General features: G+C 43.5%; 1 protein-coding gene across 1 annotated transcript in view; it reads right to left on the reverse strand.

Moving 5' to 3' along the window:
• The window catches only part of SNX25 (sorting nexin 25), a 53,710-nt gene that overhangs the window by 2,352 nt on the left and 29,196 nt on the right, over positions 1-22,162 (reverse strand). The window contains exons 7-15 of the mRNA XM_010157840.1: positions 21,879-22,154; positions 17,619-17,774; positions 15,198-15,329; positions 8,921-9,061; positions 8,212-8,325; positions 7,547-7,711; positions 4,135-4,252; positions 2,854-2,920; positions 1,072-1,253 (exon numbers count right to left, since the gene is read on the reverse strand). Of these exons, the coding sequence (XP_010156142.1) occupies positions 1,072-1,253; positions 2,854-2,920; positions 4,135-4,252; positions 7,547-7,711; positions 8,212-8,325; positions 8,921-9,061; positions 15,198-15,329; positions 17,619-17,774; positions 21,879-22,154 (1,351 nt within the window). The remainder of the gene's footprint in view (positions 1-1,071; positions 1,254-2,853; positions 2,921-4,134; positions 4,253-7,546; positions 7,712-8,211; positions 8,326-8,920; positions 9,062-15,197; positions 15,330-17,618; positions 17,775-21,878; positions 22,155-22,162) is intronic.

Here is a 22,162-nt window from a genome sequence, read left to right on the forward strand (position 1 = left end):
TCATCCAGCCTGGCCTTGAACACTTCCAGGGATGGGGCATCCACAGCTTCTCTGGGCAACCTGTGCCAGTGCCTCACCACCCTCCCCGGGAAGAACTTCTTCCTGATACCCAATCTAACCCTCCCCACTTTCAATTTAAACCCGTTACCCCTTGTCCTGTCAGTACAGGCCCTTGGAAAAAGTCCCCCCCAGCTTCAGGCACTGGGAGGTGCAATAAGGTCTCCCCGGAGCCTTCTCTTCTCCAGGCTGAACAAGCCCAACTCTTCCAGCCTGTCCCCATAGCAGAGGTGCATACCTGCTGATATTTTTGCAGTAAGAGTGAATTAAACCTCCTAATGCAGGGGGGTATGTGAGTTATCTCAGTGAAGCCACAGAATAGCCCATTAAAGCACACTCTGTCCATATGCAGGGTAGATAAAACACATTCAAGCTATGTTTCACTGCATTTCCAAGGGAATGAGCTCCAGATCTCTGAGGAGCCAGAATTATTTAAGTGGATTCCCGTCCTGTGGATGGAACGGCAGGGAGGGTCTTGGGCTGGTACATGCTGAAGAGGAAGCTGCCTGGGCAGAGGGAAGTACTGCGGACCCCACTCAATCTGGCATGCTTCTGTCCAGGCTGCAGGTTCCTCTGCCGTGCAGTGCCCTGCAACCTCCCACCAGACAGAGAGCAGCACACAGTGCTGACTACACCTTCAATTCTGAGATTATAGGAGGAAGAAGCCATTGGGGTGGCACCACTCTCCTTCTCTGCCAAGTAGTTCTCGGTAGAACACCCTGGTATTTGCTCCAAGAAAACCAGGAGGGAATCTTGACTTAACTCAGGTTCCTTGAATATTACATACAGAAGTGCAGCAATGCTGGATTTTGCATCCACCAGTAACACCCAAATCTATGCCCTTTACCAGACAGACAAGAGAGGCAAAGAGTAAGGCCAAAATTATCCTTATTTATGCAAATAACCATAATTTATGACTCTAGAGGAAAAATCTAAAAGGCAGCAGAATGGTACTTGGTTAACCTGCCTCCTTACCAGTTATTAAATCTGTGATTAAGCAGAAAGTGATCTCACCTGGAATGTTTTCAAGTAGTTTTTGCTGTGCTCTCTGTTTCGTCTCTTGCTTTTGTTCGTCGCTCTTGGCTCTCGGCGGCGGTGCTAACTTTCCATTTGGCCAGAATGCGTCTCGGAACACAGCGATGTAGTAAACAAGCATTGGTTCACTGAACATCCAGTGTACAGTGTCCCGGATTTGCCTGTAAAACAGCGTACAAGGGAGCACATCAGGGCTGGTCCTTCACGTTTTACACAGATTTATTCTCTCTACTCCTCAAAGTAGCGGAAGCAATGCTCATTTTCATGTAGTTATCCCAGTTTATCTGAGCTGATTTCCCCTGCATCACAGCTAGTCATACTCAGCTCCGGGTGCTCCAGGATCTAGGTCACTCCGGATACCTGGCTGAGATGTGGAGAAGGCTACATTTCCATGTAATCCACAGGCATATATTACAAACTACAAGTCCTGTACCAAAATGTGTACTTATTTCAAGGCAGTACAGTGGCTCCACTGGACAGAGGCATAAAAACCAGGTCATGGTAGTGAACTCCAAGCTAGCTGCATGCGCAGAGGTGCCTGGCGGGATAAAAACAGGCACGGTTTCGGTAAGAGCGCGGCAGGTCGCCTCGCAGATACCAACGGCACGTTAGCGAAGGGATTGCAGACGGAGAGGGCAGCCTCCTCACGCGGCTGTGGGCACTCGCCGTAAGCCCGCAGCGGTGTCTGCGGTAGGCAGTGGGCTCCAGCAGCGCTGCCCAACTCTGCAGCCAAAACCCTTAAAAGCAATACGTGTAACAATTCCACCAGCCTGTAAAAAGCTGTACAGGAACTCTGCATGCATGCTGTGCTCACACACACCCCCTTTGTCCTCTTGCGGGTGTCTCTCATGCTAGTTATCAGCAGCATGTGAACACACCAACTGATCCACCTAGAACCCAGCCAATGGAACTGCTGGAGACTATTGATACACCGTGAGTCAACTGTGGGACTTTCCATCATTTCTTGTCCAATTTACCGCTGAGTAACACACGTGAGAGGTTTTAAACGCCATGCTGGAGAACAGAGTCACTGACTGGTTAAAGAACAGCCTGTTCTGCTGGTCGGACACTTTCCCAAGATTCTTCTGACCAGCGACACAGCTTCCCACTTGAAAGGTGCATACAGACACACAGGAGCCCCGTCCAGGCCTCACATGGCAGGTGTGTCTTCAAACGATACAAAAAATACCCTTATGAAAACACATCACTGTTAGACATGTGCAGGCGTCATGTTGTACATCACGGGTTCTCACCATGCACAAACGCCGATTTGAGAGAAATTCCTTAAAACAGAAACAGTTTCAGAGCTGGCAAAAAGTCTTCATGGGACTGTAAGATGAAGCACAGACTTATCAAAGCCATTCAGAGGCAGGCCGTGCAGAAAAGCAGGACAGCAAACAAGCTTATATATATCATAGAATCATAGAATGGTTAGGGTTGGAAGGGACCTTAAAGATCATCATATATAGGCAAGTCTGCTTCACTATAAAGAAAAAGCCTCTTTTTATAGTTCTCTCTCACGTGAAATACTGTGTTCTCCCAAGAGCAAAGCCCTGTGTAAGGGGAAAAAGATAATTCGCTATCTGTGTCTTCTCTAATCACCATAACATATTTGTATGTTGAGCTGTGGAAAACAAACGTACAACAGAATGTCCACGTCGTTGTGCTTTGGGTGGTTGGTTCGTTTTTTACAGCTACACCCTCAGCCTTTTTTTTTCCCCACAGAACAATGCAGGCTCAGTTCAAGTAAGAGCTACTTACTTGTTGATAGTTCTTCCAAAAGTGACTTGTACTAGTGCAATTAACGTTTTTCTGACCCACTTGAACACTAGAACAATGAAAAAATGACAGAAAATTAAGATCAAGAGGTTAACAACATTAGGGAACCCACAATCATGTCCAAAACCTCCCCCCAACCCCAAAAACACAACCCACTCTTACAGTAAACATGGTTTACAATCCTTTCTAAGACTTCAGTGATGGTACATGGCTCTCCTTTTTCTTGCCTGCTTCCCCTGGGCTGTTTGCTACCTGTTTTTTAAATCTTGCAGATTATATAAAAATATCTGTAATATGCATTTGCAGTTTATACTGGAAGCTTTTAAGTTTAAGACTATTTTCAAGTTTGAGCCATACAATTGCCCCAAACCTTTTTTTAAACTAGAAAAAAGGAAAACCCCTCAAAATTCACACCTTTTTCATACCTGCTAGTATGATGTTGTACAAACAGCAGCAGCATTAAAATTCTGAAAACACTTTCACTCAAATAAACCAAGCAATTAGCTTATCGTTGCAAATAAAGGCAACAAATGTGCGTGCTTCCTAATAATTACTGGTTCATCTTTCAGTGCTGTTCCCCATCAGCACAAGAAAAGTCTATATTTGGACGATACATCTGCCATTTTTGGAAGATGCTGTGTTTTGTAATAACTACCCTGGAAATAATTTTATGGAGAATCAAGTGTGGCTGCATATTCAAGTCGAAACAAAAATAGTTTTTATTACCATCATTCAATTGCGTAAAGGAGGGAAAAAAAAAATATCTGGTGCTGAAAGATGCCACAATTGTAGCATCTTTTCCATTACACAAATTGTAGAATGCAATTTCATACATAATGCATTCAAAATGGACATTAAAATTATGCTGCTTCATCAGTGCCATGTTCTGTAATTAAAACCATGTTTCCTTCCTCATAATTCATACATTTTAACAAGCAGCCTATTTACAGGAAAGATGCTTTACTACTACTTTTCTGATTTTCCAGTTGGGGTTGGTTTGTTTTTTTTACTGAAAAACTTAAGGATATTGAATGCAAATGCTCTCCCCTACCAGTACATTTTACTGCCACGTTGTACTGGAGCTTCACCTTTGAATGAAAGCTCCAAAGCTACGAACTACTGAAGAACAGCTCTGTTCCAAACTGCCTACACAGATTGCAAGAACGTTTCCACTTATTAAAACAGCAGAAAAATGCCAATTAAAGTGCCACAGATTCCTTGCCCAACAGATTCCAACAGCAAATGAGCAGGTTTACAGCTTACTTCCTCGCAGCTCAAAAATCTCTCCAATCAGCATGAAACAGGGTTCAGCAAGAGAGTCCCTTTTCCCATCCACCTCGTCTCCGTAGTCTGACAGGTCACTGTCCTCTTCCGTTTCTTCCTAGGAAGAGAGACACAACGCAGGTGTGCACCGCAGTTCCCCATCCTTCTTCCAGAATGGATGCAGCTACTGCCATGCTCTGGGGAAGGAGCACAGCCAGCCCGCTCCAGGAAGGGCGGAGAGCCAGCAACTCCGCTGCTGGCAGGATCCAGTAAGAGTGGCGAGGACACTGCACTGCCAGAGCGCCCAGCACTGCCAGATCCTCCGCCTGCCCCTCGCCCCAGAGAGGGCCCCAGCGCGGGCTGGGTCTGCCCAGCGCAGGGCCCACTGCCCACACCGCCCTGCCCAGGCGAGCTGGGACACAAACGGCAGGCGACGGGGAGCCACGTCCTGCCAGTAAGCAGGCGAGAGCTGAGAGGAGGTGCAACAGCCCAGTCTCGGGGTCAGGGATGGTCAGAATTTTCTCTAGCACTGCTCGAGATGTTGCTTCTCTCTCCAGCATCGGAAAAACAAAAGAGAAAACCCCACAGCGCTGAAGTGTGCTGCAAGCATCCATGTGGATTCCTCTGTTTATTGACTTCCACCCTGATGATGAGTCCCCTGCTTCTAACGCTTTCTGCTACCGTCAGGCCAAGCTGTGACCAAGGGCAGGAAACAAAGCGGCACACCGTACTGGTAAGAAATGCCACACAGGGACAGCACCAATCATCACCCGTCTTACCACACAAATTCACTGACGGTGAACAGAGTTTTCTCCAGGGACGCAGGCTGGAGCGAGCTCCAGTCCTGCTCACCAACCTCCTCTGCTCAACAGGCTTCCTGGCCCTTTGTTAGTGTTAATTATTCAAAAAATGATGGTTTATTTGATTTTTCATAGTAGACATCACTCCGTATTTTCATTACGCACTCGGGCAACAGAACAGAAAATGAGCTTACTGAATTTTTAGCTGAGCCACAGGCTGCGGTTTGACAGAGACAGACGCAAAGCACCAATATCTCACTCTGTAAATGCAGGAGACATAAGAACTGACACTGATAATACTACTAATAACGGTCCCAGGGCCATAATGCTGTGGAAAAGGCAATTGTAATACCATGACACCTAAGCACGAACTCTGCTTGTACCAGACACACACACACGTATAGATAAATATTATTTTCATACGTGGGAATAGGAAAACCTAGTGAGAGCACTGTGTTTCAAATTTTCCAAGAAAATTATGGATAATCAGTTAAGTCCAGAGCAAAACCTTAAGAACTAAATAAAACATAACCTAACAAGAACTAGGAGAAACCGGGGCTGCTCAGGCTAAGAAATAAAAGACTAAACAACAGAAGGACAGTAGTAACTGTCGATAACCGAGATGATTCTAACCCAAACTGTTCAGTGTTCGCTGCAGACAGGGCAGGAGCCAGCTGGCTAAAGAAGGGAGATTCAGGTCAGACAGAAAGAAAAGGTTTCTAACCATGAAGGCAGCTGAAAACTGGGATAGGCTGCCTTGCTCCGAAGTCATCGGAAGTTGAAAAACGTGTCAGACAAACACGTGTCAAGAATTTTGCCGGCAGAGTCGACTCTGCTTGGAGCAGGAGGGTAAAGCCAGTAACCTCACCAAGGTCCCCGCCCTGGTTTTCTGCTGTTCAGTGAAATCATTCAGAAAATGCAGCGAGAAGTGCAAATTCTTACACCACAGGGCATCTGCTCTCCGTTAACACTTCATAAACCTAAAAGCCCTTCCTCTAGATGACACCAATTTCAATTTTTCCTCTGATCTGCTTTAGGTCTTGAGAGCTAAGAAATGAGTTCTAAAGCTAGCCCTGTCCAAGGAGCTGCATACAGAGAGAGATCTGAAACTGCTGCAATATCTAATCCTGAAAACAGCACTTGGGGTAATACTGTTGCTCTAGAAGTGTGAGAGACAGAGCAGCATTCTCTTCTACAAAGTATGAACTAAACCAGGAATTCTCAGTTACAAAGACAGCACAATTATAACAGCTCTAACGCGTGGTTTAACACAACTAACTTCATTAACGACCCTGTACCAAACCATTTAACCCTTATTTAACTGCTTTAGCAAACTATCCAAAATGCTGTCACTGGCCAAGACCGAGCTGATGTAAAGCTCACACTGAAAGACAAGTGTGTCCAAGAAAAATCAGAGCTGATCCCAGACGGCCTCACAATTCCCCTCCCCTCATTTAATTTTATCATTATTTTTACACTAGGACAAGCATTGGCCATGCTGATGCAAGGGGTCTAACAGTTTCCTATACTCCCTCCACCTCTATTCTGTTGTCTCATCTTAGGTTTAAGCTTAGGGAAGGAGGGGAGAGGAGAGGGAAGGTGGCTGTGGAGACGGACGACCTTTGCATTTGCACAGTTCCTGACGTAATGGAGTCTAGCCAAACCGCAGCTCCTAGTCCCACAAGTAAGAAATAGTATTGAATTTAAACTGAGTAAGAAGTTACATTCTGCTGCCACATTCACTGGGCCCTTTTTGCTCTAATTCCTTCAGTTTTTCAGTAGTTGCATCATTTCTGCTTCATGTCTTTGTTCTCCCTCCTCTCTCTCACGTTCTCATTACCAATTCCCTTTCCTTCTCCCATATTTCCTACCTCCTCCTACGCACTCCCGTAATACAATATACGTGCAGTCTGGCTTTCTTCTCGAGGATGTTTTTCAATTAAATGGTGAAATACAAATAGCTTCATGCTTCTACACTACTTTTACCTAACAGCTTTTTCTTTTCAGAACTGCGGCACTTCTAGCAAAGTAAAAAATTAGTTCCTCAATTTCCTTTGTATTTATTACTCCGAAAAGAGACAAAGATTCAGCACCCACGTGCAAATACAGTGCAATTTTGAAAAATGAAAATATATAGAATTTTCTTATTCCTGAGAGATGCACGACCCCCTTTTGGCGTATAAAGAGCTCCCCAAACTCCACTTATCCTGCAGAAGGCTCATCCACTGCAGACAACTGCAGCATGTAGCCAAGTGAAGCTTCCTGAATTATTTTTACCTGTCAAAACCCCTCTGCATGTCAAAAACACGAAAAGCGGGCAATTCTGCTGTAAAAAAATAAACAATACCACATGGACTGCAATTTATTTGTGACAGGTTACACGTTTACCTATAAATATTTAGCAAAGCGTGGGAAACTTATTTTATTAATAAATACCTTTCAAATTCACAGACAGCTCTTTTTTCTGACTCTTCCTTCACTTACAGTAAATTAACAATGACCTTTGGAAATGCCTTCCAATATTACCTGCCATCCAAATGCATTATATTAATGTCTCTCCCTGCTTACTTTGGGTAAGTAATTAAGTTTGGGATTACTTCTCTACCACTTACCTCCTGATGAGAAAACAAATCACCAGGAAGTCGTTCTAGAAATGAGGAGAGCGAAAAAGATGATTTCTTTCCTTGCACGTCAATAACTTTGAGGTGCTCTGGGGAAGGGCTCAAGAAGGCATAAAGTGCTTCACTCTGGCAGAGTCTTTCATCAGAGAGCAATTTCTGTGAAAGAAAAATAATGACAGAAACAACACGTCAATTAAATAGTTCTTGTTAAGGAACAAGATCTGTTCATCCAATAAAGCTGATTAAGACATGGCTCAGAGGTAGAATGAGAAAAAAAAAAAAAAAGACCATGTCTCACAAAGATCCTTCCAAGGTACTTTAAGAAGCCAGTTCTACAGTACTAGAATTAGTAAGACTAAAGTTTTTTATTTTAAAAGAAAGTTGTAAGATTAAAGTTCTCATTTGTAAGAACTTTGTTGTAAAGTGCTGTAGTTAGAAGTGGCAATTACAGAATTCATTATTTACCATTTCTTGATTAATCCAAAGTCAAATTAGCTATTAGCCAAACATCTCAACTTCAGGCATTTTGACATCATAGCATTAAACCTTTCCATCTGACCTATTTGTTCCAGGGTCACTCTTCAGTCAATAGAGAAACAACATCCACCCAGTTCTCCTGTTCAGACATCTATTGGTTTGTGTCTCTGTTTTGTTACCTGCAGAAAGTTATTAAGCTGGTTCTTGGATTTCTCCATGAATTTCTGGTCTACGGATTTGAAGGGCAGCTTGCTGAGAGAAGGCAACTGAACTTTCTTTAATGACGGAAAACACTGTGTAGGAGAAAGGGGACCTCACTTAACATACATGTGCAGAAAAACACCTTTCAGAATGGTAATGAAAAGACTCCTTTGTACTTTCATCTCCCTCCCGCACCCCTCTCAGCACCTTGTAAAGCACCTTCTCTCACCCCCACTATGGGCTGAGGGACCTAAATCCTTTCCCTTCACACCACCATCATTCTCTATCCCTTACCAGTCATAAAGCATAAAGCACTGTGAAAGGGAGCCTTTTCTGTCCCCAAAAGCTGTAATTTCCAACACCTAAGCTAGAGACAGAGTCTAGTTTTTAAAGCAGGCTCCTGCATGACAGTGCAGAGCATATACCATTTTGACACTGGGTTAGTCCAGCAGAGCATTCATTATTAAGAAAAAAACCCCAAAGAAACAAAAATCCCCACATGTATAAACAAGTTTTATAAGCACCAGAAATATGCAGATAGAAAACTAGCTCCAAAAGGCTAAAAGCCAAATGGCTGGCATAAAAACTGGCAGTACTAAGTTCTGATCTGGTTTTCCCTTCTCCAAGCATCATTCTGACAAACTCCAGCGATTTGCATCTTCTCCCTTTCCTCGCCAAGACTCGTACCTCACTGAGTTTCCGGTGCAGGTTCTGGAACTCGCTGAGCTTCCTGGGAACAGTCCAGTTCTTAGTTTCAGCTCCACCAACTTCTTGTAAACTCACCATGACAGAGTAACAGGGCACTTGTTCTCCATTCTCTTCTAAAACCTTGTGGAGAAGAAGCCAACAGGTAAGGCGCGCTACTCTGAAAGCAAATGGTGGGACATTGGGGCTGCCACGTGGTTCGCTTGCAAATTCAGCCATCACCATCCCGTGCTCCTCTTGGCAGGCTGAAGACTACACATGGAGCAAAACCTTTAATGGACTAAACTTGACCCAAAATGCTGTGTCAGCCCTGAATCAGCCCTCCAGCTAGCCACTATTAACACTCTACACACTCATGGACGGACACAGCTGTACATCATTGCAGTCTGCAGTTTTTAAGGTACCCACCACGTAGCTTTCTGCACGCGTACTAATACTCCATCTCCCCCATCTGCGTTTTCCTGACTGCTCTCCCATTACTCCTCCTTTCCCAGTGCTCGTGCCCAAGCTCACCCAGGCACCAGGCACAGCAGCTCTGTCTCAGAGCGATGTCCCTGCTCACTTGAGCCGTCCTGCGTGCACAGAACAGGTGGTATCCACGCGGTGTTCATTCCGAGGGGCTCACAGCCTCACTAATGAAGCACGCTGTCTTGCAGCCAGAGGAAGGAGAAGCGATCAACCACGTTGTGCAAGTGGGAGAACCACAGCAACGAAGTTAAACCGTTTTTTCTTGAGACAACGGCAGCGGTGTGACCGTATTATTTCTTAATGTGAGCCACCTGATGTCCCAACGGTAACAGATTTTTGTTTACTTATTCTAAGGAGACAGCTAAATAGATAATGAAAGCCACACAAGGGAAATGCATAGGATAGATTGCTTTTCTTGGCCAAGGCAAACTCTCAAATGCTTGTCTTCACACACACAAATAACAGAAAGGTAATGACAAAATCCCACTCTCACACTATCTTTTTGAGGAACGTAATAACTTTTAGGCTTTTGGGGCTTCTTTTTAATGAATATTTAAGCTAATCCAATTAGGATAAGAATAAACTTGAAAATTCATAGAATTATGGCACATTTTCTGAGAAGCCTGTAAAGGTCTGACAAGACTTCATGACAGTGACAGATAATCTGACAAGCGGCTATGTCACCACTGTAAAAGACACACACCTAAAAGGCATCTTCCTATTTTACAGCTGTTCGGAGCTGTCCATGGAGTATATTCCCGGGGACACACTCTGCCTAAAGCTACTCACGGACCACTGGGAAACCCCACCTGAGGCTGAGGTTTCACAGTCTTAGAAAAAAGCTGCAGCAGCACCCGGGCAGAATACAAAGCACCAGCTTGAAGGTCTGAAAACATGCCTGGCTCCCAGCATAGCTATTTGGGGAACTGCCTTTCTCCTGCCAGACCACTGCAGGAAAAGATGCTTGAATGGCCTCCAAAATGTAGGTCAGAGGGATGTGGCACAGAGGGATTGTGATCTCCTGGGACTGTCCCTGTCTACCCCTGAGCTAGACAGGATTTTTGTTTCTAGGTGACTCACAAACACCTCCTGGCAGCTGCTTTTGAAAACTGGGAGATCAGTGCTGAAAATGCTGATCGGAGTCATGCGTATCCTTCTCATTACACATTCATCCCCAGGGTCATCTGAACTGCAATTGTCAGGAGAGTCACCCCTCTGCAAGCATATTCCCAAAAGGGAAGGACTTAGTGCTGGGTTTAGTCAGGAAAGAGTTAACTTTCTTCACAGTGGCTGGCATGAAGCTGTGTTTCAGATTTGCCCTGAGAAGGGTACTGACAAGGTGTCTTTTTGGCTGGTGCTGGGGAGTGCCTGCACCAAATTCACGGTCTTTCCCAGCTTCTGATGCTGCAGCTGCGCTCCCAACTGATGCTGCCGCTCCCAACTCTCGCTCCAGGCAGCGTGGGGACACACAGCTCAGACAGCTGACCCACACTGACCAAAGGGGTATTTCATTCCACACCACGGCATGCTCAGTACATAAGCGGGGAGTGGGCTGGGGGGCCGTCACTCTGATTCTTCTTACTCTCTCCTTAATTCTTCTGTTAGCTCCTTAACTCCTTCGCTAACTCCTGTGTTAGCTGCTTTGCTGACTCCTTTGCTAGTCTGTTCATCAGTGAGTTGGTGGGTCAGTTGGCTTTCCCTGTCACTCTCTTGCTCGTGGGGCTCACTCAGACCCCGCTGCAATCGCTCTCAGGCTCTGACTCTCACTTCTCAGGACCTGGCTGTGTATCTATCAGTGGGTGGTGAGCAACTGCATCACATTTTATTTTCTATTATTCTAACTACTTAGTATTGTTACGTATTCATTTTTACATATATATTATTCACTTATATTCAATTAGGAAATAGTTCTTATCCCAATTTTATGAGCTTCTTTGGGTTTTTCCTCTGATTCTCCCCCTGCACTGGAGGGGGCTGGGGTGTGAGAGCAGCTTCATGGTATTTTGCTAGCCAAGGTTAAACCATGACAACTTAGAACTCCTCCTGCTTTCAAGTTAGGATCCATGTGCAAAATTGTTTAAATTCTAGGGACTAGATGGTGACACATTACAACTTCCTTCAAATACCCTCATATACATATCTGAAAGTCTTCAGGATCTTCTTAAGAATGCAAAATTTTTGACCAACTTAAGTACTTGTGCATTTGTTTGTCCAAACTAATGAGTCTGCTGCTGAACAGGAAAATGGCTCGTTAGGAGGTCTTCTAAGCCAGGAGATGTAGCCCTTTGCTGTAACAGGCACCATCTCACACAACTGCTATCTTGAAGGAATTCAGACTTGTGAAACAGTTTTGTTCCCGTCCCTGTTACAATAGAATTCTGCTCCACACCCTCACCCTCATCACTGGAAGCTTTCCTTTCAACTTCCAAACTCATTTCCCATTTGTTCCAACAACTCCTCACCCCTAACAGTGTGTTTCTCTCAATAGCCCTATTCCTGACTCCCCCTTTTGCTAAGCAGAGCAAACATGAGCGCTTTCACAATCACTTCTCATGGGAAAACTTCCTCATTCATTCCATTCAAATCCACCCTTCTCGAAGGCAATGGCCCAGAACCCGCATAGCGACAGTAACACTTCCCCATCCCGAATGAAAACTCCTCTCCTGATCCACTCAAGGACCACAAGTGCCTTTTTCAGCCCACTCAGGACAAGCTGCACGTTTGACATGCCACCAGCATACCTACTGCTTCCAGCCAAAAGACACTCCCGCGGGTGGGAGCCAAAGCCCAGAGCTCCCGCTGGATGCCAAACCTTGCATGCCACGCTGTCAGACTCAGAAGCTACTTAGCTGGCAAGGACAGGATCAGCCCTCAAGCACCCAAAGCAGCTTCAGGCTATCGGGGTTTTTTGCACTGACAGCAACTCCATAGCCTCAAGACAACGTAAAGATTAATTATTTCAGAATTTACTGTCTGCTAGCATGCCACAGATACTCAGTCCACAAAGAGTAAAGGTTTCTACCTTCTCCCTACAAGGCACAAAGCCCCAAAGTGGACAGAGACACGAACAAGGAAGCTAACACTCCTACATCCATTAATAAAAACTACAGGCAATATGCCAGAGCTTTTACCAGGGGGTGTGGTGTGGTAACTGTACGAAACATCCAATGAAATATTGCAAAAACAAATGAGGAACAAATGTTATTAAATACCTCCCAGGAGAAGCAATCGCAATTAGCTGCAATAGGTAAAATGTAAGCTTAACATTAGCAAAACCTGCAGTAGTAGCTCAGTCAAGTAACAAGCTGCCAAGGAAAGCCGTGGCATCACCTGCAAGAAGCTGCTCCAGACACCCATCAGGAATGATGAAACGCTAACAAAAATCAGCCCAGTCCTTAAGCCAGTGGAGAACCGTGACTCACCAGGAACCTCCTCCAGCCAAAGCAGCTCTAAACAGCCCACCCAGGCCATGCAGCAGCACAACAGGGGTTAACCACGCTGCTGCTGGGGAAACAGTCCCTTGGAACTCTCTCTTCCAGACACAGAAAGGCCACGTGGAAGGCATATTGGGCACACCATTGTTTTCCTCAATTCACAGGAAGCTAACTTCCTCAACTTCAACTCAGCATAAACATCCTGAATTCCAATATATTTAAATGAGTAAGACAAGCTACTTTTTCACCTTACTCAAACCTACAAACTCCATTCCTTAGGAAAGTGGTAGATTTTTTTAGGAGGAGGTTATACCACAAAACAGTCGTCTTGCTTTGGACAGAAGAGGCAGAACATCCGCTACAACATGAACAACACAAGGCCTTAGCTTAAACAGTTTTTATTAAAAAAGACTTCAGGCCATTAAGCAGAGCAGGTTGTTACGTAGCTGTGAGTTCTATACCTGCAGGTATGGGGGGAACATACCCATCATGGGGAATCAGAGGAGTTGTTATCCCTCATTCTGCGTTTTCCTACTGTCTATTTCAACCTCTACGAACCAGCCAAAACACTGAGTCTCCAAAGACAGTTTTATCAGAAATCTCAGTTACCAAAACACACCTGTAGATTGTACCATTTACACTGATTTTTTAAAATATATTTCACATGTACACACACAACTAGTGCCTTTGTATGACTCAAAACCATCAAGGCTGAAAGATTCAAGCTAAGAGAGTGCAAACAAAAGTTGGGACACAAAGATAACACATTTAAAAAATTAGAATTACTTAAGACTTGGGAAAAAAAACACTAACTGGTTTAGTAAATCAGTTTAAAAGGTTGATGACAGTCTATCACACTCAAATTCTGTAGCAAAAATTTACTGTTGCTAAGCCTTTCTGAAAAAAACCATCATGACCACCAAGTTTTTCTCTCTCTAAAATCACAGGAAGACAGTGTCACCTACTCATGTCCCCTGAAATAATCAAGTGCAGCCAGAGCATTCCCAAGCAATTAATTAACACGGGTAACTACAACATTAATGTTTTCTCCAGCCTTCCCTTTGAAGCACAAAGCTGCAAGCAGTGCAATTAATGCAAGACTACGACTAATTATCTAATCCATATTGTTAAGGCAGCAAGTAATTAGAAGCCTCTCCCAACCTCTCTCTTATTTAGCACCTTCCCACACGGCAGTAAGAGTGATGCTGGGGACAGTTCTGTACGTTGCCCCTTACCCGAGAGCTGCCCTCCTGTGGTTCTGCTGCACATGGGATTGCCGTTTCTCAACACCAGACTTCAAAACCTACACACCGCCCTTTTAAAGAGCTTCACTGTTCTTAACTGTGTCACCTACAGACAGCATTGAAACAAGAACAAGGCTGACATCCACACGCTGAGACTGTGGTTTTTAAAAAGGCACCTTCATTTTTTAACTTGTGGGATTTACTACTTCTTTCCCGGACACCGAGCTGAACTGCTGACAGACCTACCGATAGCTCGCAAGAGCTCAAGATGCAGCCAAATTAATTCGGCAGCACAGAATTTTTTCCTCCAAGATAAATTACTCAAGGAAACTACCTGTATTTATTTAGGAGATATTTCTTAATAGCACAGGAAGGCAAGCCAGTCGAGAGCCAATTAATCTTTATCTCTCGGAAGCGATACTGTCAAGAAGACTGCTTGTGTACAGTGTGAGCCTACAGTTCCTACGTAACAAGCACTTACTGGGTTTCTTTCATGGCAAGTGTTAACAGAAAGCCGTGAGATGGCAATACCTTTTGTTTCCGTTACCATTTCTTTTACATTCATCCTACAATTGTCTGCCCACGTCCAAAGCGAAGAGCAGGGCAAGACAAAAAAAAACTGCTAACTTCTCCTTCGACTCAGACTCAAAGCACTTTCTTTCTGTGTATTCTAGTCCCCTAAAACTGTACTGCCATGAATTATAATAACACAGAACACAACAGTGTAAGTGCTGCATCTTTGAGATATAGCGGAGACACAACTGCACCCAAGGGTGATGGAGCAGTAATATAACAAGAGACAGTTCTCATGAAAAACAATGCCCCTAAGGTAGCAAATTACTTTACACAATGCCCAAACCAGCTCACGTACATGCAGGTATTTTTACAGCTCCATTACAACAGCATCTGAGGAACAGAAATTCTGTATATGCATCGTAGTGCTCACTGGGGAAACACAGGAGGACTTCAGAAGAGGTTAGGGTTTCCTCCCCCCAACAAGTAAAAATGAAGCCCACACCGTGGACACAAAAGGTATAAAGAAAGTATATACAGTTGTTTATTCTGCTGGTCATGCAGAAGTTTGAACTGCACCAGAAGATAAACCCCCCATACCTCGCCGGAGACAATGAAGGCTTTCCACATGCCAAGATTCTCACACCACCAGTCCGTTCTTGCAATGTGCAGCTGAAGGTCACTATGCTCTCGCTCCATCAGAGTAATTTCATCCTTCAGCTTAGAAACAATCTGCGGGGGAAAAGTTTATTGATTACCATTGGTAAGAAAAAGCTTGTGCAACGCTCAGCTGTGCCTTTGGGACACTATTCAGAAAGGAGGAAAGGTACAAAAGCAGGGAGAGAAAGAACAATTCCTATGGATTAAAAAACAACACATATGCAAGAGTATTTATTGTGCCTCTTATAAACTTGTGGAATATAAAGTCATCTTCAAGGTCAACCCTGATACTAAAATAAAAAACTCGGAAGGACACGCTACTGTCACACTATTGGCATAAAAGGCACCTTAGGTAGGATTATACCCTTCACACACCCCACACATTGTGTGTTTTATACAAACTTGAAATGGCAGTTACTGAAATATGCATTACTGAAGACATCCTCTTTACCATTTTCAGATATACATGATGCCAGCAAAGAACATGGGGATAGATTTAATATCTAGGAACTGAGCTATGTTAACAATCACTCAGGAAGTTGCCACTTAATTCATTTTGGTTTGGGAAAGATTTATTATTGTGGAAAGCACACATTTAAAAAGATGTTCTCATCAAGACATCACTCACCGTCATATGCTATTTTCCCTTTATGAGATTATCTCATCACATCAGAAAAAAAAAGTAACCATACACGCTACCAGGAGAACAGTATGACAAGAGAAGGTGGAAGTACACGTAAGATGCGACATCAGGAACACAGCTAAAGAAGCTGACACCTTTACAAAAATGTGACATACCAAGGTTTATGAGTCTTAGTTGCAGGACCTGCACCACAAGTGGTACCTTCTACAGAGCCACAGTAATTCTGCCTTTTTCAGAATTTTTGTCTCGTGTAAGACGTGAAGAAGTATCTACACAATAGCTGCTACTCTTATAAATAATAAAAAATCCTTTATAATAATACTGGGTCCATTTTATTATTCTGTTTCACAGGCATATATGTACATTTTTAAAGACAATTTTAGGAGCAAAAAAATACAGAGAAGCAACCACTATTTTAGGAGTGCAATCCCCACCTCCCCAAGAGCTTAGGTACAGAAAGCATGTAGCTATTATTTCTCACGAATGCGAAGGGAACATACAAGTGACACATCCGTGTGAACGCAACAATATATAAATGACTAGTTCTGTAATATTTTTCTTGCCTAAGAAAAAAAACAACTATAATGCTACAGAAACAAATAGATGGAGGCATTTTTCTGTTCAGTAAATCCCATTTCATTTCACATTTACTGTGGTTGCACAGGATGGCATGAGACTGCACTCAGACCCCAGGGAGACAGCTGCTGAGCTTCGGGCATGAGTTTGAGACACCTAATTAGGTCTCCTCAGCCAACAGCAAAGGTACATAACCCTGCTCAGGCACAGTTATTGCCAGTCACCTACTTGCACAACACTTCCTTTGCTTACACAGTAGCTGAGCACTCCCTGCTGCAGCGCACTGTCCGCTCCTGCTGGACTGAGTGCTCCTCACGTTTGTTGCTGTAACACTTTCTATAGAAAATGCTGCCTCAGGAAGCTCCCATGCCTCAAACTGATGGATGCTGAGACTGTATCCATGTACAGATTATTCTACACTTGCCCTACTCTTCAGGCCAACAGCGGCGCCAGGTTCGACAGGCTGCTGGCCATCCTCGGTAGCGATGCAAATGAGTTGGCCTAAATACAGATCACTTGTTTCTACCCGAGTATGTTCTCAGACTGCTTAACTGTTGCACTTTTCAGAGGGAAAAAGAGATTTATTTATTATAGTCCAAGCCCAGAGAGCAATCCCAGAGGTTCATACCCGCCCAGACTTTTAGTCTGATGAAAGTGTGCCCTGTAGATTCTCCTTATAAAGGAAGTCAGTCACTTCTACAGATGGATTCATTCTGAGCACGCCAGCCACAATGGTGGTGTATGACACCGTGCTGTGCCAGTTCGAGGGCAGCAGAGTGAGCAGCAGCAGACGAGCACAGCCCCCACCGCCGTGCTGCAGACCGGCGTGGCCATCGAACCGGCTGCCACGAAGAACTGCACTGAGGCAGGTGGGTAAGGGTGCAAGGAAGAAATGCTATTTGCCACTGACAAAGCAGCAGGACCCCTGGGAAAGAGGTGGTTATTCCATGGCGAACAAAGCAGTGTAAATAGTATGTGCAATTTTAGTTACAGCAGCTTTAAAGAAAACATCAACAATTAAAACTAAGCTCTGATGTCACTTTCTGTAACAGGCTGATTAAAAATTGCAATCTGACCTGTCCAGAAAGAGCCTGGGATAACTGGGTACTACACACACACACACACATCTAATAGGTACTTACCTTTTTGTCGGGTTTTGGTGAGTTACATATGGAATTTAGAGCCTGCTTCTTATACTCAAGCTTGTCATTTAGCTGGCGAAGTTTATTTACAGCATAACTGGCCTGTTCATTAATTCCTGTGCTGCACTCTTCAGGAGCTTCTTCACAACCTTGGCTCTAGGAATGGAGGATAGGAGCAACTGCATCATTAATATGAAACAAGAGACAGTTATCTTTTGCTCTGTAAGCATTTCATGTATTAGAACACTTATTCTTGACACAGATGAAAATGTAGGTATAACCGATTCTAACCAACCATCAGATCCAACATGAAACTGAATCTGTAAAAACAAAACCACCACCAAAAAACCCCACACAAACCCAACAGACAAAGCCTCGTTACAATTTATTCATACTACAGCTCTTTGGCAACTCCCGCCAACTGTGCAAAATGACCTTCAAGATAAGGCTTTAGTGTAAAATGAGAGGAATAATCAGAGTTTATTTTAAAAGCAACAATAGCTTAGTAGTCAGGATCAATATTCAGAGGCAGACAGAAAAGCAAGTACTTAACTCTGAGCTGAAAGATAATGAGACATAGTGGGATGACAAACCCAAAACCCCCTCCAGTTCTAACAAACAGTCCTGCCTCCCACACAAACCTTCCCAAAACAGATTTATCAGCCTGTAGGACAACCTAAACCAAGTCTTTTCTCTTCATAAACAGATTTTACTGCTGTTTTTAGAAGCATTAATAAGAATGTGTTAAAAGCACATATGTATCACCCTAAACTCATAAATCATTCTCTTATAGTCATTCAGACAACCAATAGCTTTTTCCACCTTGTGTACTACACACACGCAAAAAATAGAAAATTCACACCTTGCAGTGACATTCTGCTTAACGTCTTCTGACATTTGCCTCAGCCTCCCCTTTCGCCCTGTAGTTCCCCAAATAGGCATGAGGGCTTCGAGATGCAGCAAACACAGCACTGTGATGTTACCCTTGCCATGTTCAAAGATCTCTGAGGTCTGCTTGTGACCGAGTACCTTAATTTACCTGTGAGAAGCTCTGAATCTGAACTCGTGAGTTCTGTGTTATTTGATGATGTTCCCGTTAAGTAAGCGGTATCTTTATATAATTAGCAAAAAGCCAACAGAAGGAAATCTCATAGCCTACTAAATTCTGTGAGTTTGAGAGGAGACAATCCTACTGTAAATTCTGCAGTATTTTACATCTCAGTAATGAAAACTCTGAGAAGAGATATAGCAGCAACAAGAAGTAATCTCCTTAGTGTGATCCTCATCAGGGAGGATGTAGAAGTCAGGAGTTCTAGGCTAACAAGTCCATGCCCTTTTCCAGCTCTGCATTTCCCACCTACGTGGTGGCTGAGCAAATAACATCAGCTCTGTGCCCCCTCCTTTCTTCTGCCTATTCTGCACGGACTGTGAACTCCTCAGGTCAGAGGCTGCCTTCAAGCGTGGGTACAGAGCTCAGCTCACGGCAGCTTGTCCTCACCTCTGGGCACTGCAATAATACCAATAAGAATAATGAACATCACTGGGTGTTGTTCAAAACGCTGTTGAACAGGACCATAAAATCAAAACTTGTTGGGAAGCACAGAGAATCAAAAATGCTGTTTTCAACACGGAAGAATTAGGAGACTTATCACATGAAATTTGATTCTGGTAATCCAAGGACTGCAATTAATTACTAATCAGTAAGGCTCTGCTCCCAGGGGTAGGCTACATGATTTCTGACATTAACATTTCAGGCGCTTACAGCAAAACACACTGCTGCATCGCTAGGTTCATCACAAAAATGTTAGAATTACAAGATAATAGGTTATTTGATAAATTTGGTAATTTGAATGCGGGTAAACAGCCAACACACTGAAAGCAGAGCTCATAAAGGATTATGCTATTTTCCCCTGACTGCTGAACTGATAACAACTTCCATTTCTGCGAGCGCTGCAGAAGACAGGCAGGGGGTTATTTCAGCCAGCTGACACACGCCGCACCCGTGCAACCACCAGACCCTCTTTCTCCCCAGTGCTGAATGCAGGCACTGCTCGCTTCTGTACTTTTATGTCTACTCACACTCTTTTAAAGGAGGTTTGTCCAAGGAGCGAAAAGCGATGACGAACTGGGAACAGTAAGAGCGAGCATGTTCCACGAGCAGCAGAACCAGCAGAGTCTGGCCTTGCCCTGACTCCTGTCTTCTGATTTGATTTTCCCATGTTTAATCAGGGCTCACTCTTTTGTCCTCCCCTCCACGAGGACACTAGATGGCTTTTTACCTACCCAGCCGAAACAGTGTGAAGTATAAAAAATTAACATAGGTAACACCCACAGTGCCCCAGAAGTGAGGATGTAGACCTCCAAACCCATACTAAAGCAGAATTAGTATTTGCTAACAATATGTATTCCTCCCAGAAACAAATTTCTGAGCTGTAGTTGCCTATACATGGGAAGAAAAAACCCAAACCTATTAGCAAGAAGTGCATTTTTACCAACATTTGAAAGTCCACTAGAAGCTTTGGAAAGAATTTATGATTTATTCTCACCGCAAAGACCAAGCGTGGCACTGAGCATAAGGAACCCATTAGGACTGCTCTACTTGAGAGATGCTCTAGCAGTATATGCACCTTCATACTTAATTTGCTGCTAAAAATGAAAAAAACAAACCCAATCTTTAACCGTATCAGCAAACTTGGCAATATATTAGTCTTTAAAGTTTCACAGGAGACGCCACCTTCAAACCTGGCACATATATACCCAAGGACTCAAAGGAAGGACAGATGCTGCTGCTGTCAGAAATCTAATTTTTCAGCAGCTATAGAAATGGTATCTGACAGAGTTAGCCCTAAAGGGTTGTGTCAGTTTTCTTAGAGAAACAGTTCTCTCTGTTAGACTCTAAATAAAATACATAAAAGAGATGAAAAAGCACAACGTTTAATGCTTAGAAAGTTCTGGACAAAGCCAGTAACAGTCTTTTCTCAAAATCCCCACAGTTGCAAACACAAGGACAGAAAGCCTTTGAAGTACCTACCACCCTCAACACAGAGCTGAGTTAGCAGTAAGAAAAGTAGAAAATGCATCTTGAATCTTTTATCAGGCAAAAGAGTACAGGGAGAAGCAAACAATGAAAAATTCAGCAAGCTCTAAAAGTTCATATGGGAAGTAATTTACTTGTAACAGCTCATCTCTGCAGATCTGCAGACTAGAGACAGTAATCATGGAATCACAGAACGGTTTGGGGTGGAAGGGACCTTAAAGACCATCTAGTTCCAACCCCCCTGCCATGGGCAGGGACACCTTCCACTAGAAGGTAATAGCACACCTGCTAAATAAAGTCTTATTTAAGCAGTAAATACAACAGCCTTAGGTTCTGGAAAAAATGTTTCTAAATGCCAGAATGTAGATCAACACCTCTGGATTCTGCTTATTTGTCAATTTAGATCCAGGTTTGGACCAACTAGTACAATTCATCATGTTCTGGGCAAGTTCACATGTAAAATGGAGATACTCATGCTGGTCAGAAGCGGCAGCCTGACTGAGAGACGCTCGCTAGGCTGAGATGCTCTCGTCAAGGTGTTCTTAGATAAACGCAACACGAGTTGCCCTGACATGACTGACTCAGTGAACCCACTGAAAAACCTGCCCCAAGAGAGCTGCTGTTGGGTTACTGCTTACGACCTTTTCAATGCTCTGTTTTGGCATTTTCAGTTCTAGTGCTATTTTAATCAGTTCTATCTTCCAACATAGCCTGTAAGTTTACTGAATAAATTAATAGAAAAAGCACTGAGATTATAATTTTCAGTACTTTTTCTCCTCTTTTCTAATACCAGTTCTAATACCCATTTACTACCTAGGAAATGCATGGGGGACAGGGACAGTCAGTGTCTAGACAGAAACCTCGTGATGCTTCTGTGAGATTTCCCTCACCGAAAAGCAGAGTAGCTGAGCTTGCATGAGGCGTGTTTTGCATTCTCTGATACTAAGGAGCGTAAGAAAAGATATGGAATACAAAAGGCTTAGAAATCTGAAATACCTACTTTAAAGTTTAAGTAGTCAGTCATTTTGTACCATTTTGTTTCAAAGAGCTTGTAAACATACCAGGTTCACCTGATGAAACTAGAGAGTGATGACATTTATAAATACATCAGGAAAAAAAAAAAAAAGAGATCCAGTCCGAAGTTCAAGGACAGAAGATGCTACTGTATCCTTTACTCAGGATCATCTTCAGATCACCTTAAAGAAACTGTCTGTGTGACTCACCACTTCATCTTTGTCCTCAGCAGTTAGCTGAGCAGAACTTCTTTCTTCTTCCTTCTTGACTGATCTCTCATATAAATCACTGACAATGAACGAGGGGTAGTATCTGTCCTTTAGAGTTTCGTAAACATCTGCCTGAATTCTGTAGAAAACTTCGATGCCTTTATTTCCCACAAGACTTTGCTGTATTTCTTTATAAAGGGATTTTTCCACAGGTATTTCTCTGCTTTCCACAAAAAAATTCTGATAAATTTCACTCACCAGTTGAGGTATTTCAGCCTAGGAAG

Source organism: Eurypyga helias, unplaced genomic scaffold (assembly GCF_000690775.1).
Source record: "Eurypyga helias isolate BGI_N326 unplaced genomic scaffold, ASM69077v1 scaffold17560, whole genome shotgun sequence".
Taxonomy (NCBI): Eukaryota; Metazoa; Chordata; class Aves; order Eurypygiformes; family Eurypygidae; genus Eurypyga; species Eurypyga helias.